Genomic DNA, 18,649 nt, shown 5'->3' with positions numbered 1-18,649 from the left:
ATTAACAAAAGAATATTTATAGTAAATAGTATAAAGTACAACATATAAAATGTAGTGTCATGTTTAAACTAACTTGAGCACAAAATGTCCTATGTTTACGCAATAATCGATAAACAAACACACTTTTAATACATGAAATCTTATGTGTTTTAAAGGTGGTAATAATCGATAAGATAGTCATGAGCACCGCAGAAGAGAAGCAAACAAACCATATTCCATACGCTTGTGCAGCGCACGATTACGACCTGATGAAACCAGTAGTCCTGGCAACGTGGAAGCACGGTTTCCAAGGAGCGTGCCCTGACAAAAGTGCCATTCTGGCCGAGTCCCAAGTTATACAAGAAAGCCTGCAAATACCTGGCACGGGTCTCAATCTCGTTTACCATAGCTCCAGAGCAGCCGGTTATCTCTCCACCATACAGCTGCAGTTGACTCCAGAAGTCATACCTCCAACCCTTAATTTAATTCATCTGAGAATCACAATCGAAGGAATTCTGTTCGAGAAAACCTTCGAAGCAGACCCAGTGATAAAATTCACTTATGCTTGGAATCGACTGAACGTATATAGACAACGCGTTTATGGTGTCACCACTGCTATGGTGAAAGTTGGATACGAGTATAATGATTGCAAAGATATTATTTGGGATGTTCAAACGACGAAACTGAGTGGCCATGACATGTCCATTTCTGAAGTTGGAGGCTGGAATTTGGATATCCATCATAGATACAATTTCCACGAGGGGATTCTTCAGAAAGGAGATGGCTCGAATATTTATTTGAAGCAGAAGCCTAGAGTGATTTTGACCACTATGGGCGATGGACATCAAAGGTCTCTGGATTGCTATGATTGCGATAGACAAGCAGAGGCTTCTAACCAGAGGCTTCTTGCACCCGTTGCTCTTGCAACTGCTTCTGATGGATCTATCTTTGTTGGGGACTTCAATCTTGTCAGAAAAATTCTTGTCGATGGCACTGTCAGAACTGTTGTTCGGCTCAAGTAAGTTTTTTTACTGAATTTTGATATATCTTTTCGTGAAATTTCAAGTTACGACGTGTCCCCTCAATCAAGAGTCTTGTCTTGAAATTGGAAAGAACTAGATAATTGTCAAGAAATACGAAGAAATATCGTTTAACTTCGCATTATTCTATTCGCATCTTATCACTCTTATTAATCGAAATACACGTAAACTACTTTTGATAAAACAAAATATGTCTTAAAATAGTTTTATAATCGAATTGAAAACAGTCTGTGTACAACAATATCTATAAAATTAAAATAATCAGAACTTTTTACGTGATCTCATCGCTTTTGTGTTCTTTTTTACAGTGCAACAAGGGTATCTTACCGTTACCACATAGCCCTCAGCCCTCTAGACGGCTCCCTCTACATTTCTGATCCAGAATCACACCAAATCATTCGCGTGCGCGACACCAACGATTACTCTGAGCCCGATCACAACTGGGAAACAGTCGTCGGCTCTGGAGAACGTTGTCTTCCTGGCGACGAAGCTCATTGTGGCGACGGTGCTCTGGCCAGAGACGCCAAACTTGCCTATCCCAAAGGAGTAGCAGTCTCTGCAGACAACGTGCTCTATTTCGCCGATGGAACTAACATCAGAATGGTCGACAGAGATGGTATAATCACCACAGTAATTGGAAATCACATGCACAAGTCACACTGGAAGCCAATTCCTTGTGAGGGTACTTTAAACGTGGAAGAAGTTCATCTTCGTTGGCCTACAGAATTAGCAATCAATCCTCTGGACAACTCGTTACATATGATAGATGATCATATGGTGCTTCAATTGGCTCCTGATGGTCGTGTAAAGGTCGTTGCTGGACGTCCTCTTCACTGTGCTTCTCCGTCTTCATCGTTTGACACTGAACTAGCTACACATGCAACCTTGGTGATGCCTCAGAGCATTGCATTTGGTCCTTCAGGAAATCTATATATAGCAGAAAGTGATTCTCAAAGGATTAATCGTGTGAGAGTGATTGGTACAGATGGTAAAATTTCACCATATGCTGGAGCGGAGTCCAAGTGTAATTGTTTGGAACGTGGTTGTGATTGTTTCGACGCTGACCATTATCTTGCTTCCACTTCGAAGTTTAATACGATATCTGCAGTTGCCGTTTCTCCTGATGGAGTGGTTCATATTGGTGATCAAGCGAATTACAGAATTCGATCCGTGATGGCCAGCATTCCTGATGCTAGTGGCGCTAGAGAGTATGAGATTTATTCTCCAGACACTCAAGAAATCTATGTATTCAATAGATTTGGTCAACATGTTGCTACCAAGAACATACTCACTGGAGAGATTGTTTATCAGTTTACTTACAACGTAAATACTAGCAATGGAAAGCTTAGCACTGTCACAGATGCAGCTGGGAATAAAGTATTCTTGTTAAGAGACTACAGTAGCCAGGTGAACTCCATTGAGAACACTAAGGGACAGAAGTGCAGGCTGAGGATGTCTAGAATGAAGATGTTGCACGAATTGAGCACTCCAGACAATTATAATGTAACCTTCGATTACCATGGACCCACTGGTTTATTGAAAACCAAATTAGACAGCACAGGAAGAAGTTATGTGTACAATTATGATGAATTTGGCAGACTCACCTCTGCAGTCACTCCAACAGGCAAAGTGATCAGTCTAACTTTTGATCTAAGTTTGAAAGGAGCAGTTGTGAAGGTTGGACAGAATAATAGGAAACCAATCTCAATGCTCATCAAAGGATCGTCTGTGGTTACGAAGGTTGGGGAGGCTGAGCAGAGAACAACAGTTCTTTCTGATGGTTCAGTGGGTCAGGTCACACCATGGGCTCACACTGTCAGTACAGATACCTTACCATACTCAGTATTGGCGGAAATAGAACCATTGTTAGGTGAAAGCTACCCAGTTCCTGCTAAACAGAGAACAGAGATCGCTGGGGATTTAGCAAACAGATTCGAATGGCGATACTTTCTCAGGAAATTTCAAGGGAATAAATATAGAAGCGAATCGAAAACTGTTGCACAAGTTGGTAGAAAGCTTCGCATCAACGGGGACATTTTATTGTCTCTTGAATATGATAGAGAAACTAACAGCGTGGCAGTGTTCATGGATGATGATGCGGAGCTTCTAAATGTCACCTATGACAGAACGGCAAGACCAGTTAAATGGGGACCCAGAAATGGAATCTTCTCCGGTGTAGAGCTTGAATATGATCGATTTAGTAGATTGACAAGCTGGACCTGGGGAGATATCAGTGAAACCTATGGATTTGATAGAGCTGGAAGATTGTACGAAATTAAATATAGTGATGGAACATCCATGGTGTATGCATTTAAGGACATGTTCAGTAGTCTTCCACTGAAAGTAACTACACCAAGAGGAAGTGATTATTTGTTGCAATATGATGAAGCTGGAGCATTGCAGTCGTTAACTACTCCTAGAGGACATATTCATGCGTTCTCACTACAGACTTCTCTTGGGTTCTATAAATATCAGTACTACTCGCCGATGAACAGACATCCATACGAGATTTTGTATAATGATGATGGACAGATCCTGGCCAAAGTGTACCCGCATCAGAGTGGCAAGGTTGCTTATGTTTATGATCATACTGGGAAGCTGGAAACTACTCTTGCTGGTAAGTGATACCCATTATGATCATAATTGCTTATAGTCTTAAATACCAATACACAAAAATATAACGATTATAAATATTGTTTATTGCAATTCATCGATGTTAGTTAACTATCCAATGTAAAAGAAGAAAATTTCTTTCAATGATTTCAGTTAGAATATAACAACACGTAGTTTTAATAGATTTAATATTTAATGGAAGTATATATACTATATCATTAATACTTTTAATCTATAAGAACTTACTACAGTATAGTCACCCCCAAAACTCATCATCTATCTTCGTTAATGTTCCCTAAATTTATTAAATCTCAAATATCTTCATACAGGACTGTCATCGATCCACTACACGTACCAAGAAACCACGAGCCTGGTCCATAGCATCGACATTAACGAACCCAATTTCGAGATGCGTATAGAATACAAATATCACGCAGGAATCGTTAAAGATGAAAAGATCAAATTCGGTAGCAAAAGTGGCTTGGACAACGCACGCTATCGTTACCAATACGATGGCAATGCCAGAATATCCGGTATCGAAGTTGACATCAACGGCAAACAACTTCCACAATTACGTCTGAAATACAACCAAAACCTGGGAATATTGGAAGGCGTAGGAGATCTCAGAATATATAGAAATCTCTTTAACAGATCTGTAATGCAAGATAGTAGTAAACAATTCTTCACCGTCACTGATTATGACGAGCATGGTCGAGTTAAGACAGTTTTGATGAACATTAGATCATTGGATGTATTTAGAATGGAACTCGAGTATGATAACCGAAATCGTATAAAGATGAGGAAATTGTCTATTGGAAAAGATGCTATGGAGAAGAAAGAATGGACAAAGATGGAAAAGATAACTTATAATGCTGACGGACATGTTTTAGAAGTTGCTGATACTGAAAATAATTGGCAATATGCTTATGATGAAAATGGTAATGTGATTGGAGTTACAGAACATAATGAGAAGATTGCACTGGGTTATGATAGTGGAGATCGGGTTGTTCAATACGGTGACGTTGAGTTTAACTCTTACGATGGACGAGGATTCGTTGTTATTCGAGGAGAGCACAAGTACAGGTTCGTATAAAATTATATTATATATCATTTTTTAACATGTTCTATATTCAAGAAGAAATTTAAGATAAAGCTGAGTTGAAACATTTCATTACTTAAAAACATCTTTATGCAGGTTATTAACTATTGTTATTTTTAAAAGTGATGATTTCCGTGTTATAGACATATTTGAATAATAATTTTTTTCTATTATTTATTTTATGTCGAGATAAAAAATTTGCTTTAGAAGTAAAAATAGCACACAAGGATCACTATTATCGAAATTTGAATTTCTATTTATTTAGAACTAAATTATTCTTGACCTTTAATGATTATAAAATAATCTGCTGAAATTATAAAGCTAGAAAATTCTATATTTACGCGAATCGTTCGTGTACAATTAATCGTTTGTAGTGTATTTTAGCGGAAAGCTAGTTTTTTTATATCAAGACAAATTCAACCATGTGCAATAAAGGCTTCCAAAGTCAAAAAGAATGGGGTCAACGAAAATAGCTCTCTTTTATAACGTAATTCCTATTATATTTAGAGCCAATATTTTTATTTCTTAAATTAAAACCACAACTACTCCTAATCTTGACTATTACATATGGTATTAACTATATAAGCGAAATATACATTTTATCATACTGATGTAACCAGTGTTATTACTATTTTTTAAATAATTTAGCTAACTCTTACCTGACTTTAACTTTGTTTTACACAGATACAATTCACGCGGTCAACTAATCCACGCTTCCGAGCATAAGAAGTTCCAAATCTGGTACTTCTACGACGACCGTGGCCGACTGGTCGCCTGGAACGACGACCGCGAGAACATCACGCAGTTCTTCTATGCGAATCCAAAGACGCCGGATTTGATCACGCACATCCACTTCCCGAAGTCCTCGAAAACCTTCCGATTCCTCTATGACTCCCGCAATTTCCTCATGACAGTGGAGACATCAGAGCAAAGATTCTACGTCGCAACAGATCAAAATGGCTCTCCTCTAGCACTCTTTGATACCAATGGAAACCTGATAAAGGAGATGAGACGTACACCATTTGGAAAAATCATCAAGGACACCAATCCAGACTTCTACTTGCCCATAGACTTCCACGGTGGTCTCCTGGATCCAAATACTAAATTAGTTTACCTAAACAAGCGCTTGTACGATCCAACTGTTGGCCAGTGGATGACACCAGCGTGGGAGCAAATGGCCAACGAACTCACCACTCCAACCGACATTTTCATCTATCGTTTCCGTAATAATGATCCAATTAATTTCAAACAGAATGTGGAATACATGACTGATCTGGCTAGTTGGCTGAAACTATATGGCTACGATATTTCTGCAATGCTTGGTTCCGAGTACATGAAACAAATGGTGTACCAACCTAGTGCAACCATCACATCACCTCAATTGACCCCAGACTTTGGTGTCATGTCTGGTTTACAGTGCATTGTGAATCGCGTACACGAAAAGTTCTCAGATCTAGGTTTCGTCCCTAAGCCATTACTCAAGCTGGAACCAAAGACGAGGAATCTTCTTCCCAGAGTGGCTCATCGTCGCGCCGTCTTTGGAGAAGGTATCCTAGTTTCCCGTGTTGGTGGAAGATCACTTGTCAGTGTAGTAGACGGTGTGAACAGCGTAGTCCAGGACGTAGTGACATCCGTGTTCAACAACTCATACTTCTTACCTCTACACTTCAGTGTCCACGATCAAGACGTGTTCTACTTTGTGAAAGACAATGCACTGAAAATTCGTGATGACATGGAGGAACTTCGTCGTCTAGGTGGCATGTTCAACGTCTCAACCCATGAAACTACCGAACACGGTGCAGGTACCTGGAAAGAACTAAGATTACACAATCCAGACGCTGCTGTGGTGATCAAGTACGGAGCTGATCCTGAACAAGAGAGACACAGAATATTAAAACACGCTCATAAACGAGCAGTAGAAAGAGCTTGGGAGATAGAGAAGCAATTGGTTATGGCTGGTTTCCAAGGAAGAGGCGACTGGTCTAAAGAAGAGAAAGATGAACTAATTAGTCGAGGCACGGTTAGTGGTTACGAAGGTGTGGACATTCATAGTGTGCATAGATATCCACAATTAGCTGACGATCCTGGTAATGTAGCGTTCACGAGAGATACCAAAAGGAAACGAAGAAAGAGTGGAAACAGGCGTAACAGAATCCACAGGCATGACTCGTGATTCGAGGATGTGACGCGGGATCGTAACGCTATTTGGGACTTGATTCACGCGCCCACGTGAATCGCGCCGCCGGACAAAAAACGAAAGAATACTGAAGAGAGACAAGACTAACGTTCGTTCCATCGAGCCAATTATTATAAGGCTCGTCGTATACGTGCCGTCTATCCTCTAATCCTCCCCGATCGTTCTCTCTGTTCTCTTCTCACCGCACTCGTGGATCAAAATAGCGGACAAGGAAGCGAAGAAACGTGTCCTCTCGATCAGTGGCGCTGCTGTCTTTATTTCGTGTGTAGCAAACCCCGCTCGGTGTGCCATAATAGCGTCGCTTGTGAATCAATCGTGTTCGTAATCGTTTCTTTTGTCGACAGCGCGATCGAAGATGTCCGTTCGAGTAAGTTTATTAACATACGTACACGCCAGAGGTGGAAATATCGTAATGTGGTGTTAAGATTCAGCTAGTCACTGAAAGAAAAGGAAAGAAGGGAAGCTTGTTACGTGGTGATTAGTTTGTAATCAAACGGGATGATACTTACTCTCGCGAGTATAAGTATAATTACGTGTTATAAGACTTTGAAGTTATGTGCATGAACTTAAGGTGCCGTCCGTGAAACGAAATTCAAGAGAAGACGAAGACGAAGAAAATAGAGGACGAGTGCGTGAAAGAGATAGGAGAGAAGTACTTTCATGCTCGTTCAGAGTGATCGATCGATCTGGAGCTTGGTGTATCGATGCAACAGGGTCTAATGAGACGTGCACGTCGGGGGCGTTTTCGTTCTCGTAGAAGGAATTATATTTATGCAAGACGACGATACTTTTTTCGCGACCTATAGATCAACATGCGAAGGAACGAAAGGGAAATGCAAAAGAAAAAAATGAAAAAAAAGGAAAGAAAATAGATACGTCTACACAATAAATATACAGCAGATATTTTTAACATGACGCAAATGATGTGCTAGTGCGAGGCGTGCGATTGTACATATAGCTACTCGATTAATCGTAATGTGTAGATAATATATATATATAATATATATATATATACATAAAGAAACCGGTAAACTTAAGTGGAAACTGTCGATAATGCTTTTATATATGTATACATGTACACACACGTACACGTGTAATAAGCGTTCGTGTGTGTACCAAACACGCGACACACATACAAAATATATACATACAATATATACGAACAACACGCGAGACACCTACACCATTATATGTAGGAAATGATACGTGAATTGATCGAGAAATGCGTTTTTCGAGAAGAGAAAAAGGAAAATGAATCGAGATTGGATTAACATAGACTCAGGTCTACCCGTATGTACTCTCGTTTGCCTGCTGAGAAAGAATATCCACCTGGAAAAATCGAAAGAGAAAAAGAGATAAAAGATGCTGCGTTTAATCTGTTCGAAAATTGAAACGGCCGATTACATTATATGTATATGGAAAACGAGAGTGGAAAAATAACGAAAAAACGTGTAAATAGATATGATAGGTATAAAGAAAAGTTTGCGTGTCGTACTAAAAGCTATACTAATCCGGCGTGGAATTCGTTACGTTGTATTTTATGCCTCGTGTCAGTACTTCGCGTGACGTGATGTAACGAGACGAGCAATAGACGAGCAAAGATGACGTGACGAGATACGTCAAGGTAATAATGTCCAGGTGGAATAATAATAATAGTAATAAAATAATAATATAATAACGATAATAATATAACGATAACGGTATAATAATAATAACGTAATAATGATAGTAATAACGGTATGATAATACTAATACTAATAATAGTAATAACTAATAAAAAAGGAAATAATATTAATACGATATAATATACTATTGTACGGAAATACCCCGCCTATCTTTCTACTAAAAATGAAAAATTATTTTTTGAATTGTGTCGTCAAAGATGTCCTATGTAACCGTGTGTCTGTGGGATCGTCCCGTGGAAATCAACCCTTGCGCCCCATCGAGATATATCGAAGAATCTCTTTGAAAAAAAAATGCAACACCTCCTCTCTATTTAATAAGGGTATAACTGAATTCATCGGTGTTTATCGGTATTGGGTAAATTAAAGAAAAGAAAAAAAGTAAAAAAAGAAAACGAGTAGTAGAAGTCAAGCTCTGTGGTTTCTGGAACGAGGTGAAATCTAAAAGGGGGGAGAGCAAGAGAAAGATGGTGAAGAAAGAAAGAAACTGACATAGAAAGTAAAGAACGTCAAAGGAACGAGAGAAATAAAACGATAACGCGATATAATACGTACATATAAAAGTAAACGTAAAAAATAGAGGAATAGCGAGCCAACGTGCGAGCCACGTCGCTCAACCACGTTGTGTTCCAGGTAGTTGTACCGTGGACTTAAAGCAAAATAAAAAAAACACATACATAATCATAATTAACAAAGTAAACGTACACTAGACAAGTTAAACAAGGAATTTTAGTAAACGGTGTTAAGACTTGTGTGCTAGTGAACCTTTAAACAATAAATGAAAAAAAAATTGATAAAAAGCCGCTGTACATATCCGTTGTGTATAGCCAGTGTGTCGCAAAACCCACGCAAGTATAGTAGATTCGCGTCCACGTTGTAAGAACGGTGCATTTTTCTACGAAGTAACGGAAAGTGATGGTCAAACGACGCGCGTGTCCTTATTTTTTCTTTTTTTTTTTTTAATTCTTTTCCTTCTTTCTTTTTTCTGAGTTAACGATTAATCGTTGCGTCCAAAATTCGAACGTTTCCAATAATGGCTCACTTTCGTCCGTTCCGTTTCGTTTCTCGACAGTTCCATTTCCGATTCATTCATCGAATTGCCTCCATTTTAGCGCAACTGGATGGATCGTTATCGCGACTTTTCTTTTTATAGCGGATGAGACGAGGCCCGGGGTGACACGAGGCATATCAGTCTGTGATCCACCATTTTTCGATATTCCCCCATACACGAACTTTATATCGTATTTAATACGGATTTTACATTCGTTCCTACCTTTCGAAGTTTTTTAGCGTTGGGCCATAATCAGCCTCGGGCTCGACTCTTGCCACATATTTATAATTAGGTTGGTGCATATGAAATATTGTTCTTCTGAAGATTGAATTTACCGCTGCAATATCATCCATTATGTTCTATCGTTAATTGTCAACCACGTTAATACGTAGAGTACTGATGATCACGTGTTGGCGTCACAGCTGGGTTGCTTCCGAAGACAGGTGACGTTACGTTAACGTCGTGACGTCGCGTGCAAATATTTTCCGATTCAATTACAATGGGAAGCCATGCATCTTCGACCCAGCACTCGTTGGCTGTTAAAAAAAATGAAATTTATTATAAATCACGTGCGTTCGATATTAAGAAATTTTAGAATAAAAGCACGAAACTTAAACAAATTTAGAGGAAGTGTCAGATTTTTGGAAATTTTGCATTTGGGGAATGTCGAAGACATTTCTTGTCCCACTTAAGCAATCTTTTAATGCGTAAATTACTTTACTCCGTTCTGTTATGACTGTTCGAATTCTAAAACTGATAATTCTTACGAATCTAGAATAATCAGACAATACAAACATTGAAAAAGTATATTGAATAATATGGAAATTATTTTAATGAAATGCGCGATTCAAGTTTTCGATGTGCACCAACCTAATACATCGGTTCCATTTTAGTACAATTTCTGCCTGATTTTTTATTTCTGTGTCATTTTCGTCTCTCTCGAGAATATTATAGAACATTTAAAAGGGCGATGCTTGTCTGATTTGTCCGTTAACTCGCCGTTACCTGCCATCCGCAATGTAATAGTGTTCTAGATACTCAGCATGCAAAACACATGTGGTATGTGTGAGCTCTAAGATGACAAAAGAGCCGATAGATACCACACCAGGGAAAAAAGAAACACTTTTCTATGTGTACTCGTCTATACGCGAAACGATACTTAGGGAGAAAAGATGAAGAAAAAAAACAACGGAAATATGAAGGTCCTGTTAACTCGAGTTAACTTTACGCTTAGCGCATGGTCACCTTCGAGCGATACAGCACCGTGAGAATTCTGCTTTTGAAATGCAAATACATAGCATGACATAAAAAGATACTGATATCGACAACTGTATAGGTTGTCCACTAATATATGTGAAATATTTTAGAAATGAATTCAATATCTAAAAGCAGAGGTACCTTGCCATTTGAGATATAATTACTTTTGCAATATTTTCTGATATTTTCCAAATTTGTTGAAACTCAATTTCACATTGGAATATCTCGATATTTCCAATAGGTGTTCCATACGAAATGGATTAACATACATACGAAATTCGCTATATATCATAAACAAAAATTTATGCAAACTTTTTTCGCTACTTTTAGATACTGAATTAACTCTATAAATATTTTCCACGTTTTATTGAATACCTTTCGGAACACGTCCGAAATGAAAGATACTCGAAGTTTAAAATCAGCTTTCCGATTTAATTAAATCAATCACATTTATCATTCGTAATCTACATATGCGTATGGAACAATAGAGCTCGCAGGATTCTTGCGGAGGCTTGATCCCGTGGTAAGTTGCGGAATTAATTATTGTTATGCTCGACACGAATCTTCGCCGTCGACGGGAGACCGTCCGCTGTGTTTGAAGGGCGAACCGCGATCGGCACGCGACTAAAAGAAAGCAATACTTCGTAACTATCGTGTATATCTTTAAAAGAAGAAAAAAGGATATCTAATGCGTCTGACGAACGAAAGAGAGAGTGTGTGTGTGTGTGTGTGTGAGAGAGAGAAAGAGAGGGAGAGGGAGAAAGCCAGAGTAAGAGAGCGTGCAAGAATGTGTGTCAGGTAAAAAAACGAGAAAAACGTTCACACGAACAGAGAATGAATGAGCAAAGAGTGAGCCAGAGCTATTATAGTAGATTAATATATAATATATGAGTTGTGTTAAACTATAGCCGAAGAAGAAAGTCGCGCGCGTTTTTTACTTTTCTTTCTTTACGTTCGAAGACGAACGAATTCTCGAAGAACCTCGCTGTGTAAGAGGAAACACATTTGTTCGTGATCGGTGTCTCGTTGTGTTTTTCCTGTTTTTCCAAGCGACACGTAAAAAACACGATCGATTTTTACGTGTCGCTGTGTCTTTTTGTACATATGCACATACAGAACTGCACGTCGTCGTCGATCGAAACTGCTCGATAACATTTTTCTATTTTCATCTTTATTTTTGTTAATCTTCGTTTTGATTTCGTTGACATTGTCGATTACTGTGTGTGTGTTCCGTACGTACGACATATGTAGAATATGGTAATCGAAGTGGCGACGCTTTTTTCTATTGCTCATGAAAACAAAAGGATCGAGCGAATCGGACATACGCGACATCGATGTCGACGATTTATTTTATTTAGGGTATCCGCAAAGTATCGATATAACGATAGTTTCATACAGAATGAGCCACGTCATCATCCACGCGACAAAAGAAACAAAAAGACAAAAAAAGAAAACCAGTCACCTCGATAATTGCGCCCTTTATACTTTCGTATAGAGTACGGTTGATCTAAAAGCGATGTGAGAACAAAAAAGAGAAAAAGAAAAATTCGAACAATGATTCCTTCCTCATGATTCGTAATCGGCGAGCGCGGAACATGGATTGAGAAATAATTAGGAGGAAGGTTCCATGGGACGCTATTTTGCAGTTCGTCCGTTTTTCTCTCTGTAACTTTTTCGTTTTGTCCTTTCGTCTACGATTGTACATATATTAATTATTGCGATCATTATGTAAATATTCTTCGACAACACAAATGAAGAAGATGAATGAAAGAAAGAAAAAAAAAGAGAACACACAACACACGCGCAGTCTGTCCGCGCGAGGTTTATTTTAAAGACTACATTATTATATAATGATTACCATGTAATGATATTTAATTAATAAGGTAACATATATTCTATACTCTTACACGCTAAGTACTCAATAAATATATCTATAAAATCTCCCCGTGTTTGTGATTGTCTACCCTTTAACCCATCCCAAAGGTTCCCATCGTATTCGTGGCGTCTGAATCCAATCAAAAAGTTCTTTCTCACACCTCTGTTATCCATTTTGTTTTCTAGAAAAATTCGGCTCCGTTTTTATACGTACATACATATGTAAATGTTCTCTTCGCACCTCTTGTCTCTCACCTGTCGTACAATTTCTTCCCCATAACAATAGCGAGAGTTTTTTAGATTTAAGTGTATAAATAAATATTTCTATATACATCATACATTATAAATGAAGAGTACAGGGGAAAGACATGATAAGTTACATTCTCCGTTTTTCATAGGGAAGCAGTTTTTAACTTTTATATATACGTTGTCAATCAATCCAATGTTACCAAAATTATCTTTCTATTTCATTTTTATATCCTCCACGTAATTTTCAACATATCTTCTGTCATAATATTACAATATCGAGGATATTAAAATATTCCTTGGTAATAATTTTTTAGTAAACTTTGACAAAATATTAGCTGCATTTTAAAAACCATCATCTTTGATCCTAACAGGACCAAAAATGTAATATGAAAATATTACTTTTTAGTCATAAAATGACATCAAAATAAGAATGTCAACAAAAATGTATTTTATCAGGTTTTTCTCCTGTGATCTTCAAATGTATCATCCGGTGCTCTCGCTACAAGTCCGAAAATAGTACCTACGAATGCGTGATGTGATAAAAAGTTGTTTTTTGCTAAACGAGTAATGATGAGAGATTGATTAAAGACTTTTAGTAACATCATTGACAGAGTTCTCATTATTTATTTCTCTCTCTTTCGTACAAGCCCGTAAATTCGATTCTAAATGCGTATCCAATGAAATTCTTATCCTCCACTTTTACATCTCGTGTAACCTTTGCAACAATGAAGCCAAATTATAATAATATATAAGAAAAATACAGAAATTTTTTTCATTTACTCGATTTCTTGTGAGAAAATTAGAATACGTACGATGCATCCCGATGAAGAATTACAGTATTTTAACGTATATCGATCCCTAGTTTCGTTGTATTCACATTTCCGTCGTCTGTATCTTCCGGCAGTCTGGAAAAATTAGAAAACAAAAACGGGAGAAGAATTAAGAAGAATTTTTAGCCAGATAAATGTTCTATTCGATTAATCGCATGAAAGTAATTATAAATCGAGGAGAGATTGTAGATGGAATGGTAAAAGTCTAACGCTTTAATGGTTGAAAAAGTAAATTCTAATTGTTAACAGTTCCTACCGAGATCGACTGTTTTATAATCTTTATTGATGAGAAATAAATTTTACATGAATTTCGTATGCTTTTTGTACATCATTTATTACGGAACAACGTTTCTTTATGTTTCGAATCTTACAATTTGTATAATTTTCTCCAAAATATTTACAATAATCGTGCAATTATCTTATTTTTTTTTATAAAAAGGAATCATAAAAAAAAGAAATATGTACGTTTTAAACGGTATGAAAATCGGATCGCCATCGAATCGAATCGTTAAGTTTCATTTTGTACAATATACGTACAGTGTGTACAGTTTTTACTTTACAATGATACAATATTTTGTACAGTTTATATAAAATTTTGTATCATTCTATGACGATGATACGCACCAACTTCTCGTAAAATTAAAATTTCTGTTATAGTTGAGCAACCTGATTTATCATGGTAACAAGTTCGACAACCATAAAAAATTTTTGTTCCAAAGATTTATAAAAATTTCGATTTATAAGTATATACTATGCACAAGTCGTAGTTATAAATCTATTAGAATTAGAAAATGATTTATTCCATTTATTCTATTTCACTACCTGTTCTTTTCTTTTATGCATGAAACATTCGACAACCAAATCACTTTATCAGTGGAAATAATAATTTACAGGATAAAAAATGCATATATGCGAAATAATACTTATAGAAATATCGCAAATAATTTAATTCTATTGCTAGACACGATTTTCTTTTTGCTTTAAGAAATATTATATTGGATATTTTCTAATAACCTACTTCTCTGAATCCAGAATATATTAAGTAAAATTTCCCCGGTTTGGCATAACAAAGCTTATTCGAATATAATTACCAAAGCAATTTTCTTATGAAGTATCTTAATATTTTCTAGTATACGTAACAACTTTATAAGCTTAAAATTTACAAAATAATGTTCTTACTGTGAAAAGATTTCATTAATATACAGAATATAATTAGTGCATATCTTCAGAAAGAATTACTTGAATTAGGTGTATGTACCGCGTGAAACACAATTTGATTGTGTAAAATGAAAACTTAGATTGACTAACTTGAATAAGGAAGTGGAATGATAAAAAAAATGATAAGGTAAATTCCTATCATCCTCACATCAATTCAGAATATTTCTACACGTATTATACAATCAAATATTTCAAGATTATCCGAATTGAACTTCTTCCAAGGTAGAGGATCCACACGCTATATCTAATTTTTCATACTGTATATTTCAATCCTAAAGTACAAAATGAGAGTAGGATTTTCTCTATTGTCAGCATCTCTTTCTTATTATAGAAAATATTAGATTATTTGTTACGTTTTCGCTATATTAAAGTTAATTCGGATAACCATGGTTCATATGCATTTCACACTGCATATTTAAATTAAAGTACATTATTTAGTAATTATCACACATTTGTTAAATGAGAATTTGAAAATGTTCATATATATTGCAAAAAAGGATGTTCTATGGAAGAACTATTATTTAGTGCTACATAAATGGTGTATAAATTTGTCAGTATAGAAGAGATAGCATTTTATAATGTTATATCATCTACAATGGCAAACATCCTAACCATATAAAATAAGTTATTTATAACGCTGCAACCCGAATGCAATATTGGTATCGAAATTGGATTAAAATTTTAATCACAAGTTGGACTGCAATTATATCTTTCTAATGGAATTCGTTGTTACAAATAACAAATATAATAGCAACTATTTGTAGAAAAATACGAACAGATACTTGTTTACAAGAATAAATCATTAGTTTTACGGAAACTTAACGGTTTTCAAAGTGAAGTTTAATTATCCTATTACAATACTACTTACTCGAGGCCTAGGCCCCAATTGATACCTTGAACGAGAAACAAAATTAATGGTTGCCAAGCAACTAACCACCTGATCCAGTCTAGTAGTTGACCATACAAAACATGAGGTCGTTCCCATCTTTGCACATTATTAAGGCACATACACATATATGTATATATATGTATTCACGAAAATAAATTATAAATTATTAATTACATCAAAAGGATACGGATTGTAAAACATTTTCTTGAGATCAACTTTTTCTTTACAATATGGACATGTTTGTTTTTTTCCTACAATGCACCATCCTCTGATACAAAATTCGTGAAACACGTGTTCACAGCTAAGTTTATACGTGTTTTCAATAACACCAGGTTCATTTTCTGACACTAAAAGTCTATTTCCACATACTGCACACACACCAGGTTCTAAAGTTCTTGTTGGCATATGGCCTGGTACATAATACTGCAAATTATTTAATATATTCCACCTTTTTATTTGACACATAGTCCACATCTGTATCCGATTATTGTGTACATACCCCGATATGTGAAGCCATTTTATCTGCACATATTTCTGCAACATCTCTTCCTAATACTCCAAAATAAAGACCATAAAATAACAAAAGTAAACCACAATCCATCCACATTTGTGGCTTAACCTCAAATATAAGATGTAAACCAAAAAATGTGGCTAGCATTATAACATAACTTATTATGCCCAACACATAACTTAATTTATAAATAAAAAGAAACCATTTATACACCAATCTATAAAAAAAGTTTAATGAATTACTAAGTTCACAGTAACACATAAATTATAATTAAAAAAACATACATACCTTGGTGTTGTACCTGCTATAGGTTTTTGAACAGCCTTTCTTACCACTAATCCTGTTATACAAGACGTTACTAACCAGAAAAATATAAATCTCCACCAATGATGTCTTAAACTTAATGCAAATGGAATTATCCACATAGCAATTAAAGTAACAAACTGAAAAATATATAAATGTATCAAACTAAAACTTATGTGATTTTATGGCATACAAACTTTCATTTACCTGATATGACTTATAGTGTATTTTCTTCCATTCAACTAATATAATCTGTGCTACTAACAAAGTTCCAAATAAAATAAGCAGCATTTCCAAATGCATTTCATCATGCCCTTTATGTTTTTCGTGCATTTGTACATGTTTCACCCTGAAACGTCAAATTAAATTTATACATTCATAATATAGTTCCTTGAATATATAATATCAGTTAGATTATATAATAATGAGTACTGATATTTACATCCATTTCTCTTCTACTGTCATCTCATCTTCACTCTGTAAAATATACATATATTTAATTAGAAAATACTATACATATAAAAAGCACATTAAATACAATTCATTATTTTTCAATAAAAATTATAAAAATCGAATAATAATAAAACTGAATATACAAATAATTGCAAAGACAGCATGATGTCCATTGATGCATAATAATTTATGCCTTTTTTAATATAAATATTGTCCTTGGAGGTTATATTTGTGTAAGCATGACTTACGTGTACATTCTTATTCTACATAATATTAATATACTTGTATTTAGGATGATACAGTACCTTATTTGGGATTACGTGTGAATGCATAGTTAAGATCATATTACGCTACCACTTATAAAATAGATTTTAATAAATTAACATAATGCAGCAATAGCAAAGACTCTTTGGAGACATTGTAAAGTACTGTTCACACTGATGCAGACATGTTTATAAGCAGTAACGACGAACTTCATTTGATTTATATACATAAATAAAAACAGGTAAGAAAACAATAATTTGTTTCTTATAATATATTATCACTATATTGTCGAACGAAATATCTAAAATGTAAATAATTTATTTGGACAATTAATCATATTAAATATTATTTCAGGTATATTTTCGATTTTTCGCGCTGAAATCCTTTCTTCAACCATATTGATGACGATACAATTATTGAACCTGCTATTGGAAACATATTATTCAAGTTGTGAAAAACATAATTGATAAATGCGGTAAGATAGCAAAGACAAAGATTATAAAAATATCAATTTAAGACGAATGAATAATCTCCAGCAATTACTTTGTTAAAATTCCTGCAAAAGAGTAATAAATATCAATAATATCTATGTTACTCTAAATATATTCTTAATTATATGCTGCGATGATTAGCTTTTTTTTTTTGTAAAATCAAGTAAATTTAAAAAAATATGATTTTTTATTTAATTCTTTTGCAGAATATATTTTTAAAGAAGAAAAACTGTTGTGACGTTGATTTCAGTTTTTAAAACGCTTATGTAACACTTTTATTTTGAGTAGTTGCTATAAAGAACATGTTTACATTACTATCCCTATTCTAAATTATGTTTTTTTGTTTTATATCCGCTTTACAATTTTATAATAACTGAAATCTTATATATTTTTATTATTCATCTCTTATGGTACAACTGTTTGTTGATAATGAATTACAACATAATTAAATTCTCAACTAGAAAGATATATTTTATAAAGAATCCTATCTTTTACAGATTCACATAGTATTTTATAGGAAACGCAAATTTATATTAACATACTTTTTATTATTGTATATTTTTGCATAACCTAAAATTCGCTTATAACATGCAATAATATTGGCAATTATAATATGCTTATACTTCGAACTTCGAAATTATATTTTAC

At 35.2% G+C, this 18,649-nt stretch overlaps 2 protein-coding genes across 12 annotated transcripts in view; one reads left to right on the top strand and one right to left on the bottom strand.

Moving 5' to 3' along the window:
• The window catches only part of LOC100642498 (teneurin-m), a 653,003-nt gene extending 640,144 nt beyond the window's left edge, over positions 1 to 12,859 (top strand). For all 8 annotated transcript variants that reach the window (XM_048410160.1, XM_048410161.1, XM_048410158.1 and 5 more), the window contains 4 exons: positions 156 to 997; positions 1,328 to 3,636; positions 3,962 to 4,715; positions 5,416 to 12,859. In XM_048410160.1, the coding sequence (XP_048266117.1) occupies positions 156 to 997; positions 1,328 to 3,636; positions 3,962 to 4,715; positions 5,416 to 6,904 (5,394 nt within the window). In that variant the 3' untranslated portion in view covers positions 6,905 to 12,859. The remainder of the gene's footprint in view (positions 1 to 155; positions 998 to 1,327; positions 3,637 to 3,961; positions 4,716 to 5,415) is intronic.
• LOC100651576 (RING finger protein 121) lies at positions 9,908 to 17,707 on the bottom strand. 4 transcript variants are annotated; one of them, XM_048410167.1, is made up of 9 exons: positions 17,552 to 17,707; positions 17,236 to 17,270; positions 17,001 to 17,142; positions 16,779 to 16,933; positions 16,479 to 16,707; positions 16,167 to 16,402; positions 15,959 to 16,075; positions 13,855 to 13,947; positions 9,908 to 10,197 (listed from the first exon to the last, which is right to left on the bottom strand). In XM_048410167.1, exons 1-8 carry the CDS (start codon positions 17,588 to 17,590, stop codon positions 13,884 to 13,886), a joined length of 1,017 nt encoding a protein of 338 aa, XP_048266124.1. In that variant the 5' UTR covers positions 17,591 to 17,707; the 3' UTR covers positions 9,908 to 10,197; positions 13,855 to 13,883. The 4 variants fall into 4 exon arrangements, with proteins under 4 accessions (XP_048266124.1, XP_048266123.1, XP_003399130.1 ...); XM_048410166.1 differs by lacking the exon at positions 9,908 to 10,197 and adding an exon at positions 11,243 to 11,542; XM_003399082.4 differs by lacking the exon at positions 9,908 to 10,197 and adding an exon at positions 13,647 to 13,757.
• Between the last annotated feature and the right edge of the window lie 942 nt (positions 17,708 to 18,649).

Source organism: Bombus terrestris, chromosome 11, assembly GCF_910591885.1.
Source record: "Bombus terrestris chromosome 11, iyBomTerr1.2, whole genome shotgun sequence".
NCBI lineage: Eukaryota > Metazoa > Arthropoda > Insecta > Hymenoptera > Apidae > Bombus > Bombus terrestris.
This window is presented reverse-complemented; position numbering and strand designations above follow the sequence as displayed.